General features: G+C 44.2%; 1 protein-coding gene across 4 annotated transcripts in view; it reads left to right on the top strand.

Annotated features, from left to right (window-relative positions):
- Nucleotides 1-19,636, top strand: part of MKI67 (marker of proliferation Ki-67) — a 37,169-nt gene extending 17,533 nt beyond the window's left edge. For 2 of the 4 annotated variants that reach the window (XM_066601220.1, XM_066601219.1), the window contains exons 12-21: nt 1,893-2,021; nt 3,482-4,164; nt 4,873-4,909; nt 6,184-6,261; nt 6,868-6,993; nt 9,256-12,180; nt 14,439-14,669; nt 15,211-15,318; nt 15,417-16,790; nt 18,296-19,636. In XM_066601220.1, coding sequence (XP_066457317.1) covers nt 1,893-2,021; nt 3,482-4,164; nt 4,873-4,909; nt 6,184-6,261; nt 6,868-6,993; nt 9,256-12,180; nt 14,439-14,669; nt 15,211-15,318; nt 15,417-16,790; nt 18,296-18,411 — 5,807 coding nt within the window. In that variant the 3' untranslated portion in view covers nt 18,412-19,636. The remainder of the gene's footprint in view (nt 1-1,892; nt 2,022-3,481; nt 4,165-4,872; nt 4,910-6,183; nt 6,262-6,867; nt 6,994-9,255; nt 12,181-14,438; nt 14,670-15,210; nt 15,319-15,416; nt 16,791-18,295) is intronic. The other 2 variants (XM_066601221.1, XM_066601222.1) reach the window with 2 other exon arrangements.
- Nucleotides 19,637-19,948: the final 312 nt, after the last annotated feature.

Here is a 19,948-nt window from a genome sequence, read left to right as displayed (position 1 = left end):
CTGTCGCTAGGCCGGGGGGGGCTGTCGCTAGGCCGGGGGGGGCTGTCGCTAGGCCGGGGGGGGCTGTCGCTAGGCCGGGGGGGGCTGTCGCTAGGCCGGGGGGGCTGTCGCTAGGCCGGGGGGGCTGTCGCTAGGCCGGGGGGGGCTGCCGCTGCGCCGGGGGGGGCTGTCGGTAGGCCGGGGGGGGCTGTCGGTAGGCCGGGGGGGGGCTGCCGCTAGGCCGGGGGGGGGCTGTCGCTGTGATGGGGGGGCTGTCGCTAGGCCGGGGGGGGCTGCCGCTGCGTCGGGCTGCGCCGGGGGGGGCTGCCGCTAGGCCGGGGGAACTAGCGCTGGGCTCCGGAACCTAGCGCTGGGCTCCGGGGCCTTCACCTGGGCTGAGGGTCTAGCGCTGGGGAGCCGGGGGCTAGCGCCGGTTACCTGCTGTCTGGTCGGCGGCTGCGGGGCGTCTGGTCGGCGGCTGCGATGCGTCCGGTTGCCATGGAGACACAGCTGGCGGCGTCTCGGGAGCGCGCACGTCGGGCTGCAGCGAGCGACGGGGAAAGAGCCGGCGGCCATCTTGAGGAAACTTTTATAAGTTGCTGAAACGCTGGAACGGTAAGTACGAACCAGCTAGAAATGTCATTTACAGGGGGGCTTTGTAATGTATGTTTAATGGGGGGGACTGGGAAAAAAAAAAAATTAACTGCTTCCTCGAGACATCTCCTTTAAGTCTCCTCTGTAACATATTGTTTAAAGGTTGCAGCAGACTGAGTATGGGATATCCTAGTTTGTTGCAGCTAATGGCAGGGCTCAGTGATCGATGCGCTCTCATTGGTGCAGCAGCTTGTGACGTCCTGTGCACACGATGCTACAGCCTGTAAACCATTCCTCGGAGAAGAAATCTGGAGCTGCTAAGGACATTGCGGGAGCAAGGAAAGATGAGTTTTAGCTAGTTTATTCTTAACCTGGGGATCCTTTTTTTTACCTACCAGTTAAGTAACTCAGACAACCCCTTTAAGTAGCTATACTGTGTTGGGGTACATTTATGGCCCAAGAATTTCTCAAAAAAAAACCAACCCAAATCTTGCTCTTCTAAGTAGTAGTACCCAGCGATACTGAGTGAGAAATCGCTCATCAAGTTGCTAGTCATTTTGTATCACCTCACTGAAAACTGGCAGATTGTTCAGTGGGGGGTGTAAGGGGTTGGAAGAAGTTTCTTGTGTGCTCCACCTCCATTTCCCTGAATGACTGTCGCTTCTCTGTGAAGGCACAGAAGCGAAAGGAGGACTATGTAAAAGTACTCTCAGTGTCTAGGTAGTGAATGCGGTCATCTCTTCTCTCGAACTCTGGTTGTTTCATTAGAGATGCCTGTTGAGAGGGTGATTTGGAAAAAAAAAATGGATGCAAACTTGTGTACAAAACAGTTTTGGTTTTTGAGAAGCAGCGCCACTCATGGTTTGTTTCAGGTATTGCAGATCAACTAAATTGTGTTGAGCTGCAACATAATACAGGCTGTGTCCAAGAGTGCTGCAGTTTCTGGGACCACTTTTTTTTTTTCTTCAACTTAAAGGTACTAATTGCTTAAATCTGTGCAGTTTTGGGTCTCTGGCACACTAGCATGTTTTGGGGCCGTGTGCTGTCTGTAATTCCACACAACGCAATTGTAGCCTGTGGGGCTATAAGCGGATAGTTTTTCACACGGACCAGTGGTTTGCGTGAAAAAGCTCATGGCATGTCCTATTCCTGTCCACATTACACGTGAGAAATAGGACATGTCAATTAATTGTCTGTGTCCTGTCTGATGCGAGTTACACTTGAGTGTGTCGGGTGCAACTCGCAGTTACGGCTGTCAACTTTAGACTTTTACTAACTTGGGTCCTTATTTTTGTTGAATCCTGTTTTCTTATATGAAGGTGTGGCTGAATTATTTAGCACTCCAGAAAATAACAAAAGGAAAAGTAATCGACTGGAAAGCTCCAAGACCGATTCTCCAAGCTCGGTGGTCGTGGAGATGTCGGTGATGCAGACTCCAGAGGAAGCAGGTTGGTGGTCTGATTGCCGTTGCTAGCATTTTGATGGGAAAATATTGTAAATGGGAAGCGTTTCACCTGGTGTCACCATAGCAGTGTTGGATGGCAGCATTCTTGCAAGTCAGTGTTAGACTCCTTATACAAGCCTTGTAACAATAACTATCACTCTTATTTGCATATTACACAAAAAAGCATGAATGGCCTTATAAGTCTCCTCACTCACAAGTCTAGGTGCTCTGCCTAAGGAGAAAAGATAGTGTTCCTGACTCAGTTGGCCATGTATTACATGAAGAGCCAAAATATGAATACTGCCTTTCTGTTAGGCTGCTGCTATTGAGATGTTGAAGTGAAGTAAACTTCCCTTGTGAAAACTTTCTCCTTTTGGATTTCAGGAGCCATAGCTGCCATAGTTAATATTTTGCAAGTAATCAATGAAATTCGGACACAAAGCCTGTGGACCCAATCTGTCCCTCATTTTATGTGGCCTGCCGACCATACAACATACCTGTGCAGCATAGGGGGTCGCTGTTACTACTGAGGCCGATAATGGGGGCACTTGCTACAGGACCCACCTTGGGGAACACTATCGCTACTGGAGCTACCAATATAGGGGACTCTTATTACTCTGCCCGCTTTGGAGGTGGGGGGGTGGGCCTTACTACTACAGGGGTCACTTGGTATATAGTCTTACAATTACAATAGGCCCTTTGAAGGCAACCATAAGGCTGATGTGGCCCTTAGTGAGAATGAGTTTCACACCCCCTGCTGTGGGTGCATCTCCTGTTGCAATCTGCAGTCAGTGAGCGATGCAAATGCAGTTTGGTCGCTGACTGCACGTTTAACAGAAGTTATTAATATCAGGCTAGTGACCCATTTAGATTACGTTCAAATATTGTGGACAATCTGCAATATTTCCCAGTACATGCACTGTGGCTGAGATGGGAAGAAATCCCATCCAGAAACTGCATAGAAAATCGCAGCATGAATTGACCTGCAGGGTGGATTTTAAATCTGCAGCATGTCAAATTCTGCTGCGGATTTCACCTTTTTCAAGTGAGGCGATTAAATCTGCACCAAATCACGTGTAACTTGTGTATTTTGTAAATTTCACTACCTGTAACATAGCCTATATGTTTCCTTGACTTATATTGCTAAACAATGAGGGGATGAAATGTAGATTAAGCTAAATAAATACTGCTGCATCGCTCCCCAGCTGCCCCTCCGGTCCTCTGGTGGTTTATTTACTTGCTTTGCAGCAGTGTTGTGGCTTGTTAACCCACGTGACCCTTACAGCCAATAGGAGGCTTGACACAGGATGTCCATGTGACATCTTTATGGGACCTCCTCAGGCCAGATGACCCGTGACATCACATAAGCATATAGCTGAAGTACACTTTGGGCCAGAAGGAGCATAACAATGTAATATAAAAATAATTCTGAGAACCCCTTTAAAGTTTTACCTTTGATTGCAGGTGAAATGGTGGTTTCACCATTAAACAGTTCTAATACTACACGGCGTAAGCAATACAGTCGGGATGCAGTCTCTAGGCTTCTGCAAAGTCCTGCCCTCCCAAAAGTGCCTACGGATGACAATGCCAAGCTTGATCTGTCACAGACATCACAGAAACCTAAGCGGGCATCTGCGGGTCACTCTGGCATCAAACGCATTATGAGATCGCCGAAACAAAAAGGGACACCAGTTACCGACTCTCATGCACTAAGGAAACTGCTGAGGACACCGAAAGAAAGCGAATCCCCTCAGGCTTCTTCTCGGAGATCCACCAACCTTGGGGTGCTTGGCATTGACAGACTTGTAAAAACGCCCAAGCAAAAGGGGGCACCTGTGGAAGATTTCACTGGTGTCCAAAGAATTATGAAGACCCCCAAACAAAAAGAAGAGCCTGTGGAAGATATGATTGGAATAAAGCGAATAATGAGAACACCCAAGGAGAAATCGCAGCCAGTGGAGGATATGGTCGGAATTAAACGCATAATGAGAACCCCTAAAGTGAGGGGAACGCCGGTTGACGATATTGCACTAAATCATTTAATGAGTACTCCCATTGAAAGCATCCAGTCAATCGAAAGTACCCGTCCAATAGAAGAAATATTTGGGATAAGAAATTTGATAAAAACTCCACCAAAGCGCAAAGAGGTAATATATGGTTTATAAAGTTATTCATACAGTTTTCTAAATACTTTTCTCAGCTGTTTTAAACACTTTTGGGGAAAAAACAATTTTATGCCAGCATAACACTATTAAAGAAAACCTGTCATGTGAACCCCATAAACTACATTACGGGGCTCAGAGCTGAGCGAATAGTGTGCTTGGGGAGCTATCTCCATACTTGCTTGACACCCCATTGTTGTGCTATGGGCTGTGAAGTTGGTACGCACACCAGGGGTGCCTCTCCCATTCATCTCTGGCAGCGTGTGCACATAGAGCTGTCCGGAAAGAATCAAGCTGTGTACACGTTCCAACTTGATGGGGACAATGCACAGGAACAGGGCGCCTGGTGAGTATGAAACACAGCCCCCTGAAAACAGTTTCCTTACCTTTTGAGCCCCATAACTTTTTTTAAGGTGCTCAAACACGATGACCGCTTCCCTGTAAAACATGGATATCAGAGAAGGGTCTTAAGGAGAAGGCAGTCGATAGATATCTATATAATGTTTTGTTTTTTTTCTCTGCAAAACAACTTTTTAAGCTCAAGTTTTACTAGTTCTAGTTTGACTACATACAATTCTGTTGAGACTGCTTTACAATTTCTCAGAAACTTGTTTAGCATTTTGTATTCCAGTTTTATGGCAACTAAAGTATATAACTTTTTTTTTTTTTTTTTTTTTTTTTTTTTTTAAACAGGCTATATCAACAGATCTCAGCAATCAGACCGCAAATTGTAAGTATAATGTTTCTAATCCATTGAGTAAATCTAAGACCTGTTGGAGCCTAACATCTCCCTTTTGAAGGGGTATTCCCAGAATCCTGTTATCACATACCTATAGGATGGGTGATAAAATTTTGTTCAGGTGGGACTTGCAATGGAGACACCCACTGATTTTGTTGAGAAAGTTAGTTCTGTGTCACTCTTTGCTGCAACCCCTGCAGTGAAGGAGCTTTAAATGTGAGCGGCAGCAAAGCATACGTGGTGCCACACCATTCACTTCAATGGGGTGTCAGAAACAGCAGAGTACAAATGCTCTATTCAAGCTCCTCACTGAATATTATGCAGTGAAGAGGAGCGTTGGATACAGGACTCCCGAAGTTCTTGGTATTAGAAGTGGTGGTCTCCTACTCTTCAATCAGTTTTTTTCATCTATCCGGTGTATACAGGATGAAACGTGGCTCTTTAAAGGGTTATCCTCTATCCACAGGTATGAGTAGCAGATGAGCACTCCTGCTGCTCCCTTCATCTCTATGGGGCTGCTGTCTCCGTCCAAGAGTTCAGCTATGTCCTGCAGTCCCATAGAGATGAATGGTACATGCTTGACTGCTTTTCTATTTACATGGGGATGTGGGACATCCGTTTTAATGAGTGGGGATCTCAGATCAAACAGTTATCCCCTCTCCTGTGTGGGTAAGGGATGGCTTTCAATCTTGGGATAACCTTTTGAGGCAACACAAAGTTTAAACCTAGAGGAGCAGATTGTTATCTGGTATCTTAAGATGAAGTGTAAATTTTGAAGACTGGTAGTCCACATAGGACATTTATAAGGGTGTATGCCGGAATACTGTCGTACAAAAGCCACACACTTTTGCGCAAGCTCCGCTTCTGCAAAAATTCTGAGACTTTTCTGCCCTGGCCGCTTTTTTTTTTCCTTTAGGAGGGACATGGCCACCTGGATTAACAGATTTATATATCATTTACACCAGAAACTGGCATAAATGATACCAGGAATGTACACCAGTTCAGACCTGCTGTATATCTCTCAGAAGGCACACAGAGGAGCCAGGGATGCGCCTCTTCATGTATTCTGTGTACTGGGGAAAATTGTACTAAACCCGGCACAAGAAATGCCGAGCTTAGTATATTTCCTCCACGGTCTTTAAACTCCATGCTGCTCATTTAACAAGACCCGTGTTTGTGATCTAAAGCAGCGCTGCAGTTTGCGATCTCTAGAATACGTTACAATATGAAGTTCTGAAGGAAAAAAAAAATGCCTTTTATTTTAGCCTCAGGAAACGTTTCTGTTCATCGAGGAAGAGGTAGACCCGTGAAACGGTTAAGCCTTCTGGATGACAGTACATCAGGTATAGTATATTGTGATGTACGCTTGTGCCTTAGAGAGGCAATGGTCTTCTGAAGCATGAAGTGGCCATTTCCTGCACTAGGGTTTCAGCTGTGTTAGGGCCTTTTCATTTTGTATAAGGGCTTAAACACGCAGCAAATGCGTAAATACGCTCACCGCTACGGAGCGCATTTGCACGTGCACCAGTAAAAGTTTTTTTTTTTTTTTACTGTTCAAACACTGCTATTGCACGTGAGTGGGGGAAAAAAAACCCCCAGAAAACACAAGCGAGGGCAGGACCATCTTTTCCTGCAGGTATAAAACATACATGTAGGAAAGATGGGACAAGTCCTATCTTTTTCGCGCAGGAGTCATGGCTGTGAGAACTAAGCCATTGAAATAAATGGCTTTGCTTCATTGGGTTTCACGGCTGCAAAACCTTCCGCAAACGCAGTAGTCTGTCTAAGCCCTAACAGTGATGGTCTGACCTCGGACTTCACTAGTGTGTGTGATCTACATATGTGTATTGGAAATGCAAAACTATCATATTGACTGGATTTCTCCCTTAAATGTAAATTCTGGTGACCAGAGCCTGCGAGGAGTAATAATTTTCAATTTATAACCATAGGTAATGATTCTCGCTACACCGTGCAGTCACCGATCAGGCAAGAGTCTGTTACACACAACAAGCAGGAAGTTAAATCTACGCAAAAGAGAGGCCGACCTTCCAAGAAAAAAAGCATCTCTTCCTTGGGTGAGTCTGCAGTCGGATATATAGTCGCACATGGCTTTAGTGTGACCCCAATACTGCATCACAAGAACCTCCAATAAGTTCAAGCTGTTTTTGCTTTGCTGCACTAGCATACACTACTCAGAAATACTACATTTCCTGTTATTTATCTGTGGGTAGTTTCCATAATACCTCTGGCATTGCATGTTGGCAGCATTATATTTCCTTGCTAGCTTGCATTCAGACATGGTGGATTTTGGTTAGCATCTGTCCCATAAAAAAAACCACACCAACGGTGCTGATTTTGGTGCATAATTTGACATGCATTTTATTGCAGATTTATGCTCTGTAAAGCCCACAGCAGATTCAAGATCTATGAAGGCACTCTAAGGGTTCACATGGCAGAATTCAGTGTCTTTTTGTTGCAGAGCCGCGCACTGCTTTACCCCTTTCAATGGGCTAAATCCATGTGCAGAATTCCGATGCGTTTCCGTGTCAAATTCTGCAGACACATTTTGCCCATTGACTGTTAATCAGAGTGTGGATCCGCAGCAAAAAGCACAGGTAGGAAATAAGATTTTTTTTTAAAAAAAACCTCTTGCCACATTTATAATGTGGAAAAAAAAATAAATTAAAAAACACATTTGGTATTGCTGCGTCCATAAAAGTCTGATCTTTTATGGTAGTGTTATTTACCCCGCGTGGTGAACTTGGTCAGCGGTGAAAAAAAAAAGCCAGAATTGGACTTTTTTTTTTTTTTTTTTTTTTTTTTTTTTTTGTCGCCCCCCCGTCTACAAGAAAAAAGTGATGAGCAATCAAAAAGTCATGTACTCCAAAAGGGTACCAATTGAAACTACGGGACATCCAGCAAAAAATAAGCCCTCCCACAACTGTGTCAATAGAAAAATTTAAAGCTATAATTGTGAGAAGATGGCAGAAAATAAATATATTTTTTAAAGATCTTTTAAAAGTAGTACAGCAGAAAAAACAAAGGTATCCTAGTAATTGTACTGACCTGTAGAAGAAAATGATTTTTGCTGCGGGTTTTGGAGCGGCTTGGCCGCATGTTTTCCGTTGCGCCCGGGGCTCCCATAAAGAGCAGTGCGGCTGCAACGAGGAAAAAAAATTAGACCTGTTGTGGCTGGGGAATCCACGCCGGCTTTGCCGTGACAGATTGGATGTCCTGTGTGGACGAGATTTTTGACCAATCTCGTCCACATGGCTGGTTAATCCCAGGACGGCTTGATAGGCAGTCTGCTAAGGCAGCCCTGGGGCCTTTCAGAAGGACTCTGGCTGCCATGACACCTGTATGGCTCCCTGTGATCTTAAGTGGGATTTAAATGCCACTGTCAGAATTGACAGGCATTTAAGGGGTTAATAGCCGCGAGATCGGTCACACGACCTATTGCCTGCGGGTGGCAGCTGTAATAAACAGCGGACGCCCGCACTGTATGAAGAGAGGCCGCCCCACGATCTCTCTTCATACATAACCCGACGCTACAGGACACAAATGTACGTCCTGGAGCGGGAAGGGGTTGAGGATATTTTCCAGAACTTCAATACTGATGACTTTTTCTGAGGATAGGTAATCAGCACCAGGAAAGTGGAGGTCTGCTGCTTGAGACCTCTGACAATCGACAAGTCAAAAGTTGCTACGGCAGCCCTCACTTGAATGAGACTGAACTGCTCTCAGGCCACGTGACTGACGAATGTGACGCCACAGGCCTGAGAAGAGACCCGCGGCCTCTTCATTCAGCTAAATGGTGAGGGTCACGAGCAGCAAGCCCCAACGATTAGATATTGATGATCTGCCCTAAATAGGATAGCCGTTGTTGGGGTTTTTCGGGACTTAGAGCAACACACTGAATCCGGCCTTGTAGTACTAAAACAGGAAGTTAGTTGGTTTCTTTAGCGTTGTGTTCAGTATTGCTGAAAGAACTTTGATTATTTTCATTGCATTAAGCTCAGGTTTATCCACACAAATTGTGTGAAGCTGAAGTAGTTTACAGGTTTTCCAGCTGTAACTGGTCTCCCAGGATAGTAAAGCAGTAGACTAATTGCAGTCTTGGCTCAGCACAAGTCAAGCTCAAAGCCCATTTACACCACCATATATTCAGATTGTGTGTTGTCTGTGTATTCCATGTGTGTCATTGCGCTGTCTGATGCGAGATGCAAATACGTTTCTCTGGCACAACTCGCAAAAGGTTCGTCTGAATACGTACATAAGCTGTAGTTGGCAAATTAAAGTCAGCTTTGTTCTAACACGCTGAAATATTTTGTTTGCAGAAGTGCCTAAGGAACATGTTGTATCGGATGGTGAAGCAACCTCTCCAAGAGTGAGAGGAAGACCCAGCTCTACTGTGAAATCTAAAGAATCTGCTTCCGATCCTGAAGTGTCTTCCGAATCTCAACGTGGAAGACCTAAAGCCACAACAGAAAAACCCAAGGAATCCTCTGTTCTCCTTGCTGACAGTAGCAGTGATGGGGAAGTGGTTTCCCCAAGACGTAGAGGAAGACCCAGCTCTGCTGTGAAATCTCCTAAAGAATCTGTTTCTCATGCTGAAGTGACTTCCCCAACTCGAAGTGGAAGATCTAAAACCGCAGCAGAAGAACCCAAGGTAATGTCTCCAGCCTCTAAAGGAAGACTTAGCACCACAGCAGAAGCTCCCAAGGAGTCTACACCAGATGCAGTCACTGAGGAGACTTCCCCCAGACGTAGGGGAAGACCAAGCTCCACTGCTAAATCTCCGGAAAAAGCTGTTGTAGCATCTGATGCTGAAGTCGCTTCACCAACCCGACGTGGAAGACCTAAAACCACTGAAGAACCCAAGGAATCTGTTCCCATTGCTTATGGCAAGGTAATGTCTCCAGCCCATAAAGGAAGACCTAGCACCACTGCAGAAGCTCCCAAAGAGGCTGTGTCTGATGCGGTCATTGAGGTGACTTCCCCAAAACGTAGGGGAAGACCAAGCTCTACAGCTAAATCTCCTAAGGAGTCGTTTTCAGTATCTGTTGGAGAAGCGGCATCCCCAACAAGCCCTAAAAACAAAGTAGCAGCTTCTGTGGAATCTGTTCTCGTTGCCGAAAGCAGTGACGGGGAAGTGGCTTCTCCAAAACGTAGAGGAAGACCCAGCACCGTGGCTAAATCTAAAGAATCCCTTTTAGTCTTGGATGCCAAAGTGACTTCCCCAACCAGACGTGGAAGACCTAAAACCACAGCAGAAGAACCCAAGGAACCTGTTCCCATTGCTGATGGCAAAGTGACCTCTCCAGTCCGTAAAGGAAGGCATAGCATCACAACAGAACTTCCCAAGGAGTCTGTATCTGATGGGGTCAGTGAAACGACTTCCCCAAAACCCAGGGGAAGACCAAGCTCTACACCTAAATCTCCTAAAGAATCTCTCCCAGCTTCTGGTGCTGAAGTGACTTCCCCAACCCGACGCGGAAGATCCAAAACTACAACTGAAGAACCCAAGAAAGCTCTTCCTGTTGATGATGGCAAGGTGACATCTCCAGCCCGTAAAGGAAGACCTAGCACCACAGCAGACACTCCCAAGGAGTCTATATCTGATACGGTCAGTGAGGTGACTTCCCCAGGACGTAGGGGAAGACCAAGCTCTATCACAAAATCTAAAGAATCTCTTTCTACTTCTGATACAGAAGTCACTTCTCCAACTAGACATGGAAAGCCTAAATCCATATCCCAAGAACCCAAGAAATCATCTGTTGCCAGTGACAGCAGTGTTGGTGAAGTGGTTTCTCCAAGACTACGAGGAAGACCCAGTTCCACTGCTGAAGCTCCTAAGGAATCTCTCTCTGGTTCTGAAGCTGAAGTCGCATCCCCAACTCGACGTGGAAGACCTAAAGCCACAGTAGAAAAACCCAAGGAATCTGTTCCTATTTCTGATAGCAAAGTGGTATCTCCTTCTCATAAGGAGTCTCTATCTGATGCTGTAAGTAAGGTGCCTTCCCCAAGAGGTAGAGGAAGACCCAGCTCCACTACAAAATCTCTTAAAGAATCTCTTCCGGGTTCTGATGCTGAAGTAACGTCCCCTAAAAGTGGAAGACCTAAAACCACAGCAGATGAATCCAAGGCATCTGTTCCTAATGCTGACGGCAAGGTGACCTCTCCAGCTCGTAAGGGAAGATCTAGCACCACAGCAGAACCTCCCAAGGAGTCTGTATCTGATGCTGTCAGTGAGGCGACTTCTCCAAGACGTAGGGGAAGACCCAGCTCCACTGATAAATCTCCTAAAGAATCTCTCTCTAGTTCTGATGCTGAAGTCACTTCACCAACTAAACGTGGAAGACCTAAAGCCACAGCAGAAAAACCCAAGGAATCTGTTCCCGTTGCTGAGAGCAAGATGGCTTCCCCAACGCGTAAAGGAAAACTTGACACCAGTGTTGAAGTATCTAAGGAGTCTGTGGACAGTGATGTCAGATCCTCAAGACGTAGAGGAAGGCCAACCAACTCTGCAGTTATCTTGGAACCTGTTGCAGTTTCTGACGTTACTGCCCCAACTCGCCGTGGAAGACCCGTCAAAAGCACTATAAAAACATCGGAGAAGTCTGTTCCCAGTGCCAAGCCATCCCTAGCACTTAAAGAAAAACCCAGCATCCCACCAGAAATCTCCAAGGAGTCTGACAGAGGGACACCTCCAGCCCGTCATGAAATTGCCAAGGAGCCTATTCCAGTTGTTGAACGCAAGACTGTGTCGCAGACGCGCAGGGGAAGACAAAAGGACACTGTCGATTTGCCGCAGGTGCCTTCAGCTGCTGATGTGCAGGTGACTCGTGGAAGCAGATCTAAAGGTGTTGCGGAGGCACCAAAGGATTCTCTTCCAGTTTTGAATGATGTGGCCATTTCTCAAAAGCGCAGAGGAAGGCCAAAAGTTGCAGATGTTACTAGTGAGGCAACTGCACCGACACGGTCAAGTCGGTCTAAGGATACAGCAGGGGAGTCTGCTCCAGCCAAAGAGGAGGTAACCTCACAGAAGAGCAGAGGAAGGCTCAGAAAGGCAGATACGCCCAAAGAATCTGCTGCAGTTTCCGAAGTGCCTTTACCTGTGCAAGAAGTGAATCCTAAAAGCACAGAAAATGTTGCCTCACCCACACGCAAGGGGAGATCTAGGACTGCAGAAGTGCCCAAGGAAAACGCAGCCGTTTCAGTTGTTGCATCACCTAAAAGGAGGAAGCTTGAGACTACTGAAGGTAAGACTTTTCTTACAGTTTTAGGACGGTTACACACAAACCTATTTCAGCCACCTTTATCTGTCCGTAATACAGACTGGCGTCCCAGCCTTGCGAAAGATCTTCCGACCCAAACTCAGAACATCCTAGATTTCTATGGTAATCTGAGTTAGGGTCAGGAGACCTGTGGTGGTCAGGCCAGGGCACGTGGCTGAATGTGTTCATGTGAAACCAGTCTAGGGGTGCATTCACACTTTGCTAATTTGCGGCGGATTTTGTTGCAGGTCTGCAGCAGATTTCATCTTTTCAGCTGAATTCAAATTTGAAGGGGTGAAATCTGCTGCAGTTTTGCAACAATGCAGTAAATAGGGAAATGTGAGCGCGCTTAGGCTGAAATCACGTGTGCTTTTTATAATGGGGCAAATCAGTTGAACTAAAACTTCAGACACAATTTTTCTGCTGCTGAAGTATTTTCTGCAGTGAACTGTGGAGTTTTATCATAAACTTTATGACACGGCCTATTTTTGGCTGAAGGACGCAACAATTTTTGGCGGATTTTCTTCTCCATCTTTCAAGTCATAACTTTTTTTTTTTTTTTTTTTTTTCCGTCGACGCGGCCATTTTTTGCATGTCATTTTGGGGTACATAGACTATATCGTAAAACTTTTTTTTTTTTTTATATATATATATGATGGCATCAATTCTGCCATAGATTATTTTTTGTTTGTTTTTTTTGTACCGCGGTAATCATGCAGCATAAATTACACAATCCTTTTTTCTGCGGGTCGGTACGGTTACGACGATACCAAAATTCTTACCTTTTTTTTTTTTTTTTTTTAAAGGTTTTTCCACTTTTCTGCAATAAAACCCCCTTTTTTAAAAACTTTTTTATTCTAAATCGCTGCATTCAAAGTCCTGAAACTTTTTTATTTTTCTATGTACGGAGCTCTGTGAGGGCTTATTTTTTTTGAGCGATGAGCTGTAGTTTTTATTGGTACCATTTTGGGGTACATACGGCTTTTTTTGATCACTTTTATTGCGTTTTTAGCATTTTGCCTCAGTTTTTTAGTGACTTTTTTTTAACGCTTTTTTTCCGTGCACAGTCAAAAGCATGTGCAGCTTATTGTACGCGTCGTTATATATGTGGGGTTTTAATTTTTTTTACTTTTTTTTTTTTTTTTTTTTTTGTTTCTCTCTTCCATCCGGAGCAGAGATTGCAATCCTGAACTGAGCCCTGATGCAGGTGTGAAAGTAGCCTCACTGTTGCACATGTAGAAGAGATGTGTCTTTATTTTACATTTGTGCATTTTCTCTTATTCTGTACCAAGTATAATTGTGATAGGAGCTAAGCGTCTATTGGTGGTTGGTCTGCACTGGTCTGTTTGGGAAGCCTGTGAGAACTGGTCTGCTGAACAAGTGGAGTGCAATAGTTAATATCTGAACTCCAATTTGCACTTTATCTATAGAAATCTACATGGAATATTGAGTAACTTTTTAAATGCACTGATCTGACTTACAGCCTATATAAGGGTATTTAGATGCTTCTCTGCGATTTAAAAATCTGTTCCATTCATCTGAATGGGGCAACAATCAGTTGAACATCTGAACGTCCTATCCTGGTAAATGGGACAGCTTCAAAGAGTTTGGTAATGGATGTGCTGCTTGTGAGTTAACCCTTAAAGGAGATGTCCCGCGCCGAAACGGGTTTTTTTTTTTTTAAACCCCCCCCCCCCCCCCCCGTTCGGCGCGAGACAACCCCGATGCAGGGGTTAAAAAAACCACCCGCACAGCGCTTACCTGAATCCCGGCGGTCCGGTGACTTCAATACTTACCGCTGAAGATGGCCGCCGGGATCTTCTACCTTCGTGGACCGCAGCTCTTCTGTGCGGTCCACTGCCGATTCCAGCCTCCTGATTGGCTGGAATCGGCACGTGACGGGGCGGAGCTACACGGAGCCGCTCTCTGGCACGAGCGGCTCCATAGAAGAAAGCAGAAGACCCGGACTGCGCAAGCGCGGCTAATTTGGCCATCGGAGGCCGAAAATTAGTCGGCACCATGGAGACGAGGACGCCAGCAACGGAGCAGGTAAGTATAAAACTTTTTATAACTTCTGTATGGCTCATAATTAATGCACAATGTACATTACAAAGTGCATTATTATGGCCATACAGAAGTGTATAGACCCACTTGCTGCCTCGGGACATCTCCTTTAATACTAAATATAAATACTTCTAGATCTACAACGGAAAGTTTGACTCCTTTATACCTCTTTTCTGTAGGAGAGTTGGACTTGTCTCAAAGAACATCTGAAGAAGAAAATGAAAAGGCTGCCAAATCCACTAAGAAAACCGGCCGTCAGAATCTCAAAAAGTCGTCAAAGCAAAATGCGGAGGATCAACAAGTGCCAGAACCTGAAGAGCTCATAGCATCAGGTGCAGAAAGCAAAACCCAGCTGCCTTCAACAAGAGGAAGAAGAAAGGGCACACAAAATGAACCAGTATCTGCTGAAGGTAAGCTTGTGTACTCTTGCTAGTACATGCATAAAAGCCACCTTTTGGTCCTGGAAAAAATGCCATCCTGGGCCTGGAGGGGGCAGTTATATTGTTTCTGAAAATGTGACCCAGAACCAGTCATACAAGATGCAATCTTCAGACTATCCAATAGTGTATTGGTAGTGCTAGACTTCCTATACACTATACCTGCTTTCTGACTGCCCCAGTACTAATCATGTGAACAGAGATCACAATCGGAGCAGTGCAGTGTATGCATTAGGTAGTTAGAAAATTGTGGTAGCCATCTTCAACGTACAGAACTGGTGGGTTGAAGGGACATCGACAGAGAAGAACGGCCGGTAGTATCCCGCATCCTGGTCCCGAGACGGAAAGTTGTCCCAAGACTGGAGGGTCGCTTTACTTTTTTGAACTTCTACATTTCAATATGTACCTTCCCATGCTTTTTACAGCTCTTTACCAGCAGATGTGCAGAACATTTGCCCACAGACTACTTCATTACAATGCCCTAATGTGTGTGTTTTTTTTTTTATGTTTTCAGGAGTTCTCAATTCAAGTTTGAAAGATGAACATCCAGAAAGATTAACTGCGCAAACGTCACCGGTGGCCAGAAGAGGTGGAAGACGTAGGAACACAGAAGAAACGTCTAGTGAGTATTGCAAATTGATATTTTTGGGTAGAACATATTACTAAATTGTCCATAAGCAACTCATATATAATTTTTGTCTATTTTTATTTTTCTTAAAGCTATTGAGCCTGATGTTGCCAAACCAAAGACATCCAGACTGGAAGCAGGAAGTAGGATCCAATCAAAGTCCAAGGATGTAACAGAGGATGTGAGGGAAATCCTAGATTTAACAACTGAGTCTGTTAAGAGTCCTGAGCCCAAGTCTCCCAAAAAATCAGCTAGACAAGCAAAGAACCCGGTGACTGAACTTCCTCTTGAAAGCCAATCTAAAAGTTTGCGTGGACGGTCCAACAAAAAAGATAACTCTCCTGAGAAGGCTCACTCGGCCAGTTCTGAAACTGAGGCTTCTCAGAAGGAAGTACCTGCCAGGGGAAGACCTAGAATTGTAAGAGACATTAGTAATGTATCTGTTTCTAATGAGCAGACAAAGGAATCTAGTGCTCCGGTGGCTAAGCCGCAAAGGGGTTCAAGAAGAAATCAAACTTTATCTGAAGAGCAGACTAAACCTGTCGCTTCAGTGGATGCAGAATCTCCCACAAGGGGGACACGGGGTAAGAAGGCACCTGACAGTAGTGAATTACAGTCATCTCCTGAAGTAAAAGGTAGAAGGAATGCCAGAGGTAAAACTGTACAAAATTTGGATGAACAGACTATTCCTAAATCAAAGACCAAATCTGTACAATGGCACCCTCTGCTGGCCACTGATGTGCAAAGCACTGCTGAAGTGTCAACTGAGGATTCCAGTGAAGTATCTACCAGAGGTGGTCGGTCTAAAGCAAAGGCCAAGCTTGATACAACAGAGCTACAAATCCCTGCTAAGAGATCTCGCAGAGGAAACGTTCCGACACAAGTTGAGGAAACTGCAGTAGCAGCCAATCCCGAACCCCTAACCATATCAGATGTTGCACCTCCCAAAAGAGGCAGAAAGGCAAATGTACAACAGAAAGGGGAAGATACAGGCGCAAAATCAGCAAGCGAATCCACCGATTCCACAGAAGTCGTTCACACAAGTCCACAACGGGGCCGGCGAGGAACGTCTTCTCGGGCAGTAATCACCGAAAACAATGAGCCTTCCACTGCAAGAAGACAGAGAGGAGCTTCAGCTATTAAGACAACCCCAGAAAATGAAAACACCCAGTCCCCTGTTAAACTTAAAACCCAGAAGGGAAGTTCAGATAAAACTGCTGAAATTCCAACAAAGTCTAGAAGGGGAGTAAAGAGGAAACTTCCAAACTCTGAAACAGAAAGTGCTCCTCTTGATGAACCTGAAAAGCCTCCACAAATAAGCGAGTCCGTCCTCGTGGAAACGGAAAATATTCCTGCTGGTCGTGGTAGGAGAAATGCCAAAACTCAGAAAGGTGAAGACGTGCAAGAAGCAGTGCCAAAAAAGCAAACACTGACCTCTGTATCTCCACCAAAGAGAAGGAAAACAGGTAATTTTCTGCAACTGAAGAGAAAATAATTTCCTTACATCTGAATGGCATTGTTTCTGCAGTGTGCATGACTTTCTGCAAACCCCAATCGCATGAATGGGACAGTAGCAGAAATGTGTGCATATAGTTTGTGTGACTATACCCTTGTTAGACCACCTGTAGGATTCCTCAGACTATTTGGCAGTGTTTACCAATCTATTACCATAGGCAGAACTCCTGAAAGATGTTTTTACTCGTTGAAGCCCTAGAATCCCATTTACTACTTTAAAATCATAGTATTTTTTTTTTTTTACCTTGGCTTCTGTATAGAGAACCCTCAGCTTGGGGTAAAATATTTCCAGCATACATTGGTCTATCCGGGGACATTGTAATATGAAACTAGACTCAACATGCAACGTTAAACATAAAGTCTGAATCTGTGGCACACACAGATTAATGGAAAATTCGACCAATCGGCAGAGATATTTCACTGGTAAAACGCCTAGATTACTGAAGTGCATGCACTGATTGGTGGTCTAGTAGTGCTTTTCTCTAGTAGAGGGCAGTCCTATGTGGTGTGTGCCACGTTTTACCTGTACCTGATCCTTTGGCCACCAGGTGAGAGCTGCTCCATTCCCCCCCCCCTAGTATACTGTACAGGACCCTGAAGATGCTCTTGTTAGCCTAGTGATTGCAGCTGATCTTTCTAACTAAGGACTTACTTTATCTGTATTAGTTATCTGCTTCATTTTCTTTAAACGACCTGGAGAAACCAAGATGGCCACCTCAGCTTTTCTGACTACCTGATGCACACTGTGTACTACTATGCATCATTAGTCTAAAGCACTATATCGGCTTTGATTAACCAATCAGATCAGCATGTAGAGTCTTAGAATAACCATGCATAGTGTGCTTCAGATTGTCAGAGAAGTGGTTCTATACACCTATATGAGGCCGTCTTGATCGGTTGGGCAGAGCAGAAAAGCCACAAAGACAGCCAAAGTGGCGCTGCAGCCCTTTTATTCTATTAAACAGTGAGGGCCTCGATAGCAGGACCCCCACTGTTCAAAACTTTTGGTGTGTCAAAACTTTTACGTGCAGTTACTCTTTAAAGGAAAGAAAGTAAAATTCTTCACCAGGATGTCCTCAGAATCCTGTTCAGTTAAAGAGGTAATCTCAATCGCTGCTTCTTTCACTGATTTATCCTCTGGATAGGTCACCAGTAGTTGGATGGGGATCCGCTGCTCAAGCCTCCATTCATCAGCTGACCGCCCTGCCCGATGTCTATGCAGCGGGCGGGATGTGCGTCGTCAGAGGAAGCCAGGGGGAAGCGCCTGAGGGCCATTATCAGGATGTCACATCCTGTCCTGAGCAGGAAAGTCCATCTACTGATAACCAATCCAAGGGATAGGTCATTAGTATAAAAAGACTGAGATCGATACTATTCTCCATGACCAAGATGGAACCCTTGATAAAGAAAAGGATTTTTCACTAACTTTTCTCTTTTGCCCATTTTGTTTCTTCAGAGATGGCTCCCACGGCGGCTCAGAAAAAAAACTCAAGACAACAAACGTCTAAACTTGAGAATGAGAAACCATCTGCAGCCACCCGAACCAGAACAAGCACACGAAGCAGGAAATAGCAAAGTCCGTCTCCTTCATTCTTTTTGTTTCTTCATTTTGAAACTTGTAAATTAAATTATAAAGTTTTAAACTTCACAAAAAAAGTACTTAAATGGGTTAACAGAATTCTAGATGTTTTTAATTCTTTAGCTCTGCTTCTTAATTGTTCGCAATGGAATTGTACATTTTTTTTATATTCCAAAGTTTTTTAATCTTATTTTTGTCATTAAAAAAAGAAGAAAAAAAGCTTAAGCTTTACATTTTACGCAGATGAATGTGACTGGAAGAAAGGGAATGAAAACTTCACGGCCATTTCTGAAATTCAATTTTTTTAAAAACATGCTAAGATTTTTTTTTTCTTGCGACATGCATGTTATCTCGGTGTACATGTTGAATAAACTGAATTTGCCAGTTTTTATTTTATATATTGCTTTTGCTGTGGTTTATAATAAAGTATTGGAATGACTTTTTTTTCATTAACCTGTTACATTTGTAATTTGCTTTACTTAATGTGATGCAAAGATTGTAATCGAATCATTCCAGTTTGCAGCTTTCTGTAATTATGCCAAGCACACAATGTCTTAAGTGTGTCCATTTATAACCATCTATATATTTAAGTGTTGTTTTTTTCTTTTAATATTGGGGGGGTTTAATATATGTAATATAATATATAGACTGGTCTGGTCTCTGTTCACAAGGGTAGCTAAAAAGTCATTACTGCTGTTTGCCAGCTGAAGGCAAGCATAAAAACCTTCAAAAGGGGTTGCCTAGGATGGAAAGAAAAATGGCGCTATGCTTGGTGTTGCCGCTCAAGCTTCTGCGGCTGAGCTGCACTATCGGACATGGCAAGTGGGGAAATTCCTAATGAACTCCTCCATCCTTCGTTTTATTACATAGTGTAAAAAAAACAAAAAAAAAAGTTTTACATTTGTATTTTTGTGGTTAATGTGTTTTTTATTTTATGCAACTTTTGTTCTCAAATATCTCATCAGCTGCAACAAAATACACAACAAGGACAGCCCAGGGAATGTTAAAGAGCAATGCGAGCCCCGTATTCCGAGAGAATGTAGCGTAGGCCCTTTTGCGTCTTGTAATGCCTTTTGGTACCATGTGGTGGCCTTCACAGTGAATGCACAGCCGCTGCATTTTATGAACTGGTGTATTTGAAATTTCAAGTAATTGGTTGAAGTTTTGATTTTGTTTAATGTATTACAAAATTAAAAAAAGCTGACTTGCAAAGTACAATTCCCTTTTTTAGGCTGGTTATTTATCCACTTGTAAGAGAAAATGAGATGGAAGATTGAACGGATTTTCTTAAATTATGGTAGTGGTAGTTAACGGGGTGGGGGGGTCTCAAATACAGACTTTGACTCAATTAAGGTACAGCACTGTAAACTATGCAATGCTAATACTTTTTAAAGATCTAATGGTAATAGGTTAAAGGGATTTTCAGGGACTAGACATTTGGGATCTCTGCTGATTAAAGAGGCTATGGGCTCTTCCTGGGCATGTCGCCTGAAAGCAACTCTGTTCCATTCAATTGAATTCGATTGAACT

This window comes from Eleutherodactylus coqui, chromosome 4 (genome assembly GCF_035609145.1).
Source record: "Eleutherodactylus coqui strain aEleCoq1 chromosome 4, aEleCoq1.hap1, whole genome shotgun sequence".
Taxonomy (NCBI): Eukaryota; Metazoa; Chordata; class Amphibia; order Anura; family Eleutherodactylidae; genus Eleutherodactylus; species Eleutherodactylus coqui.
Note: the sequence above shows the minus strand (reverse complement) of the source record. Positions and strands in the feature narration are given on the sequence as shown.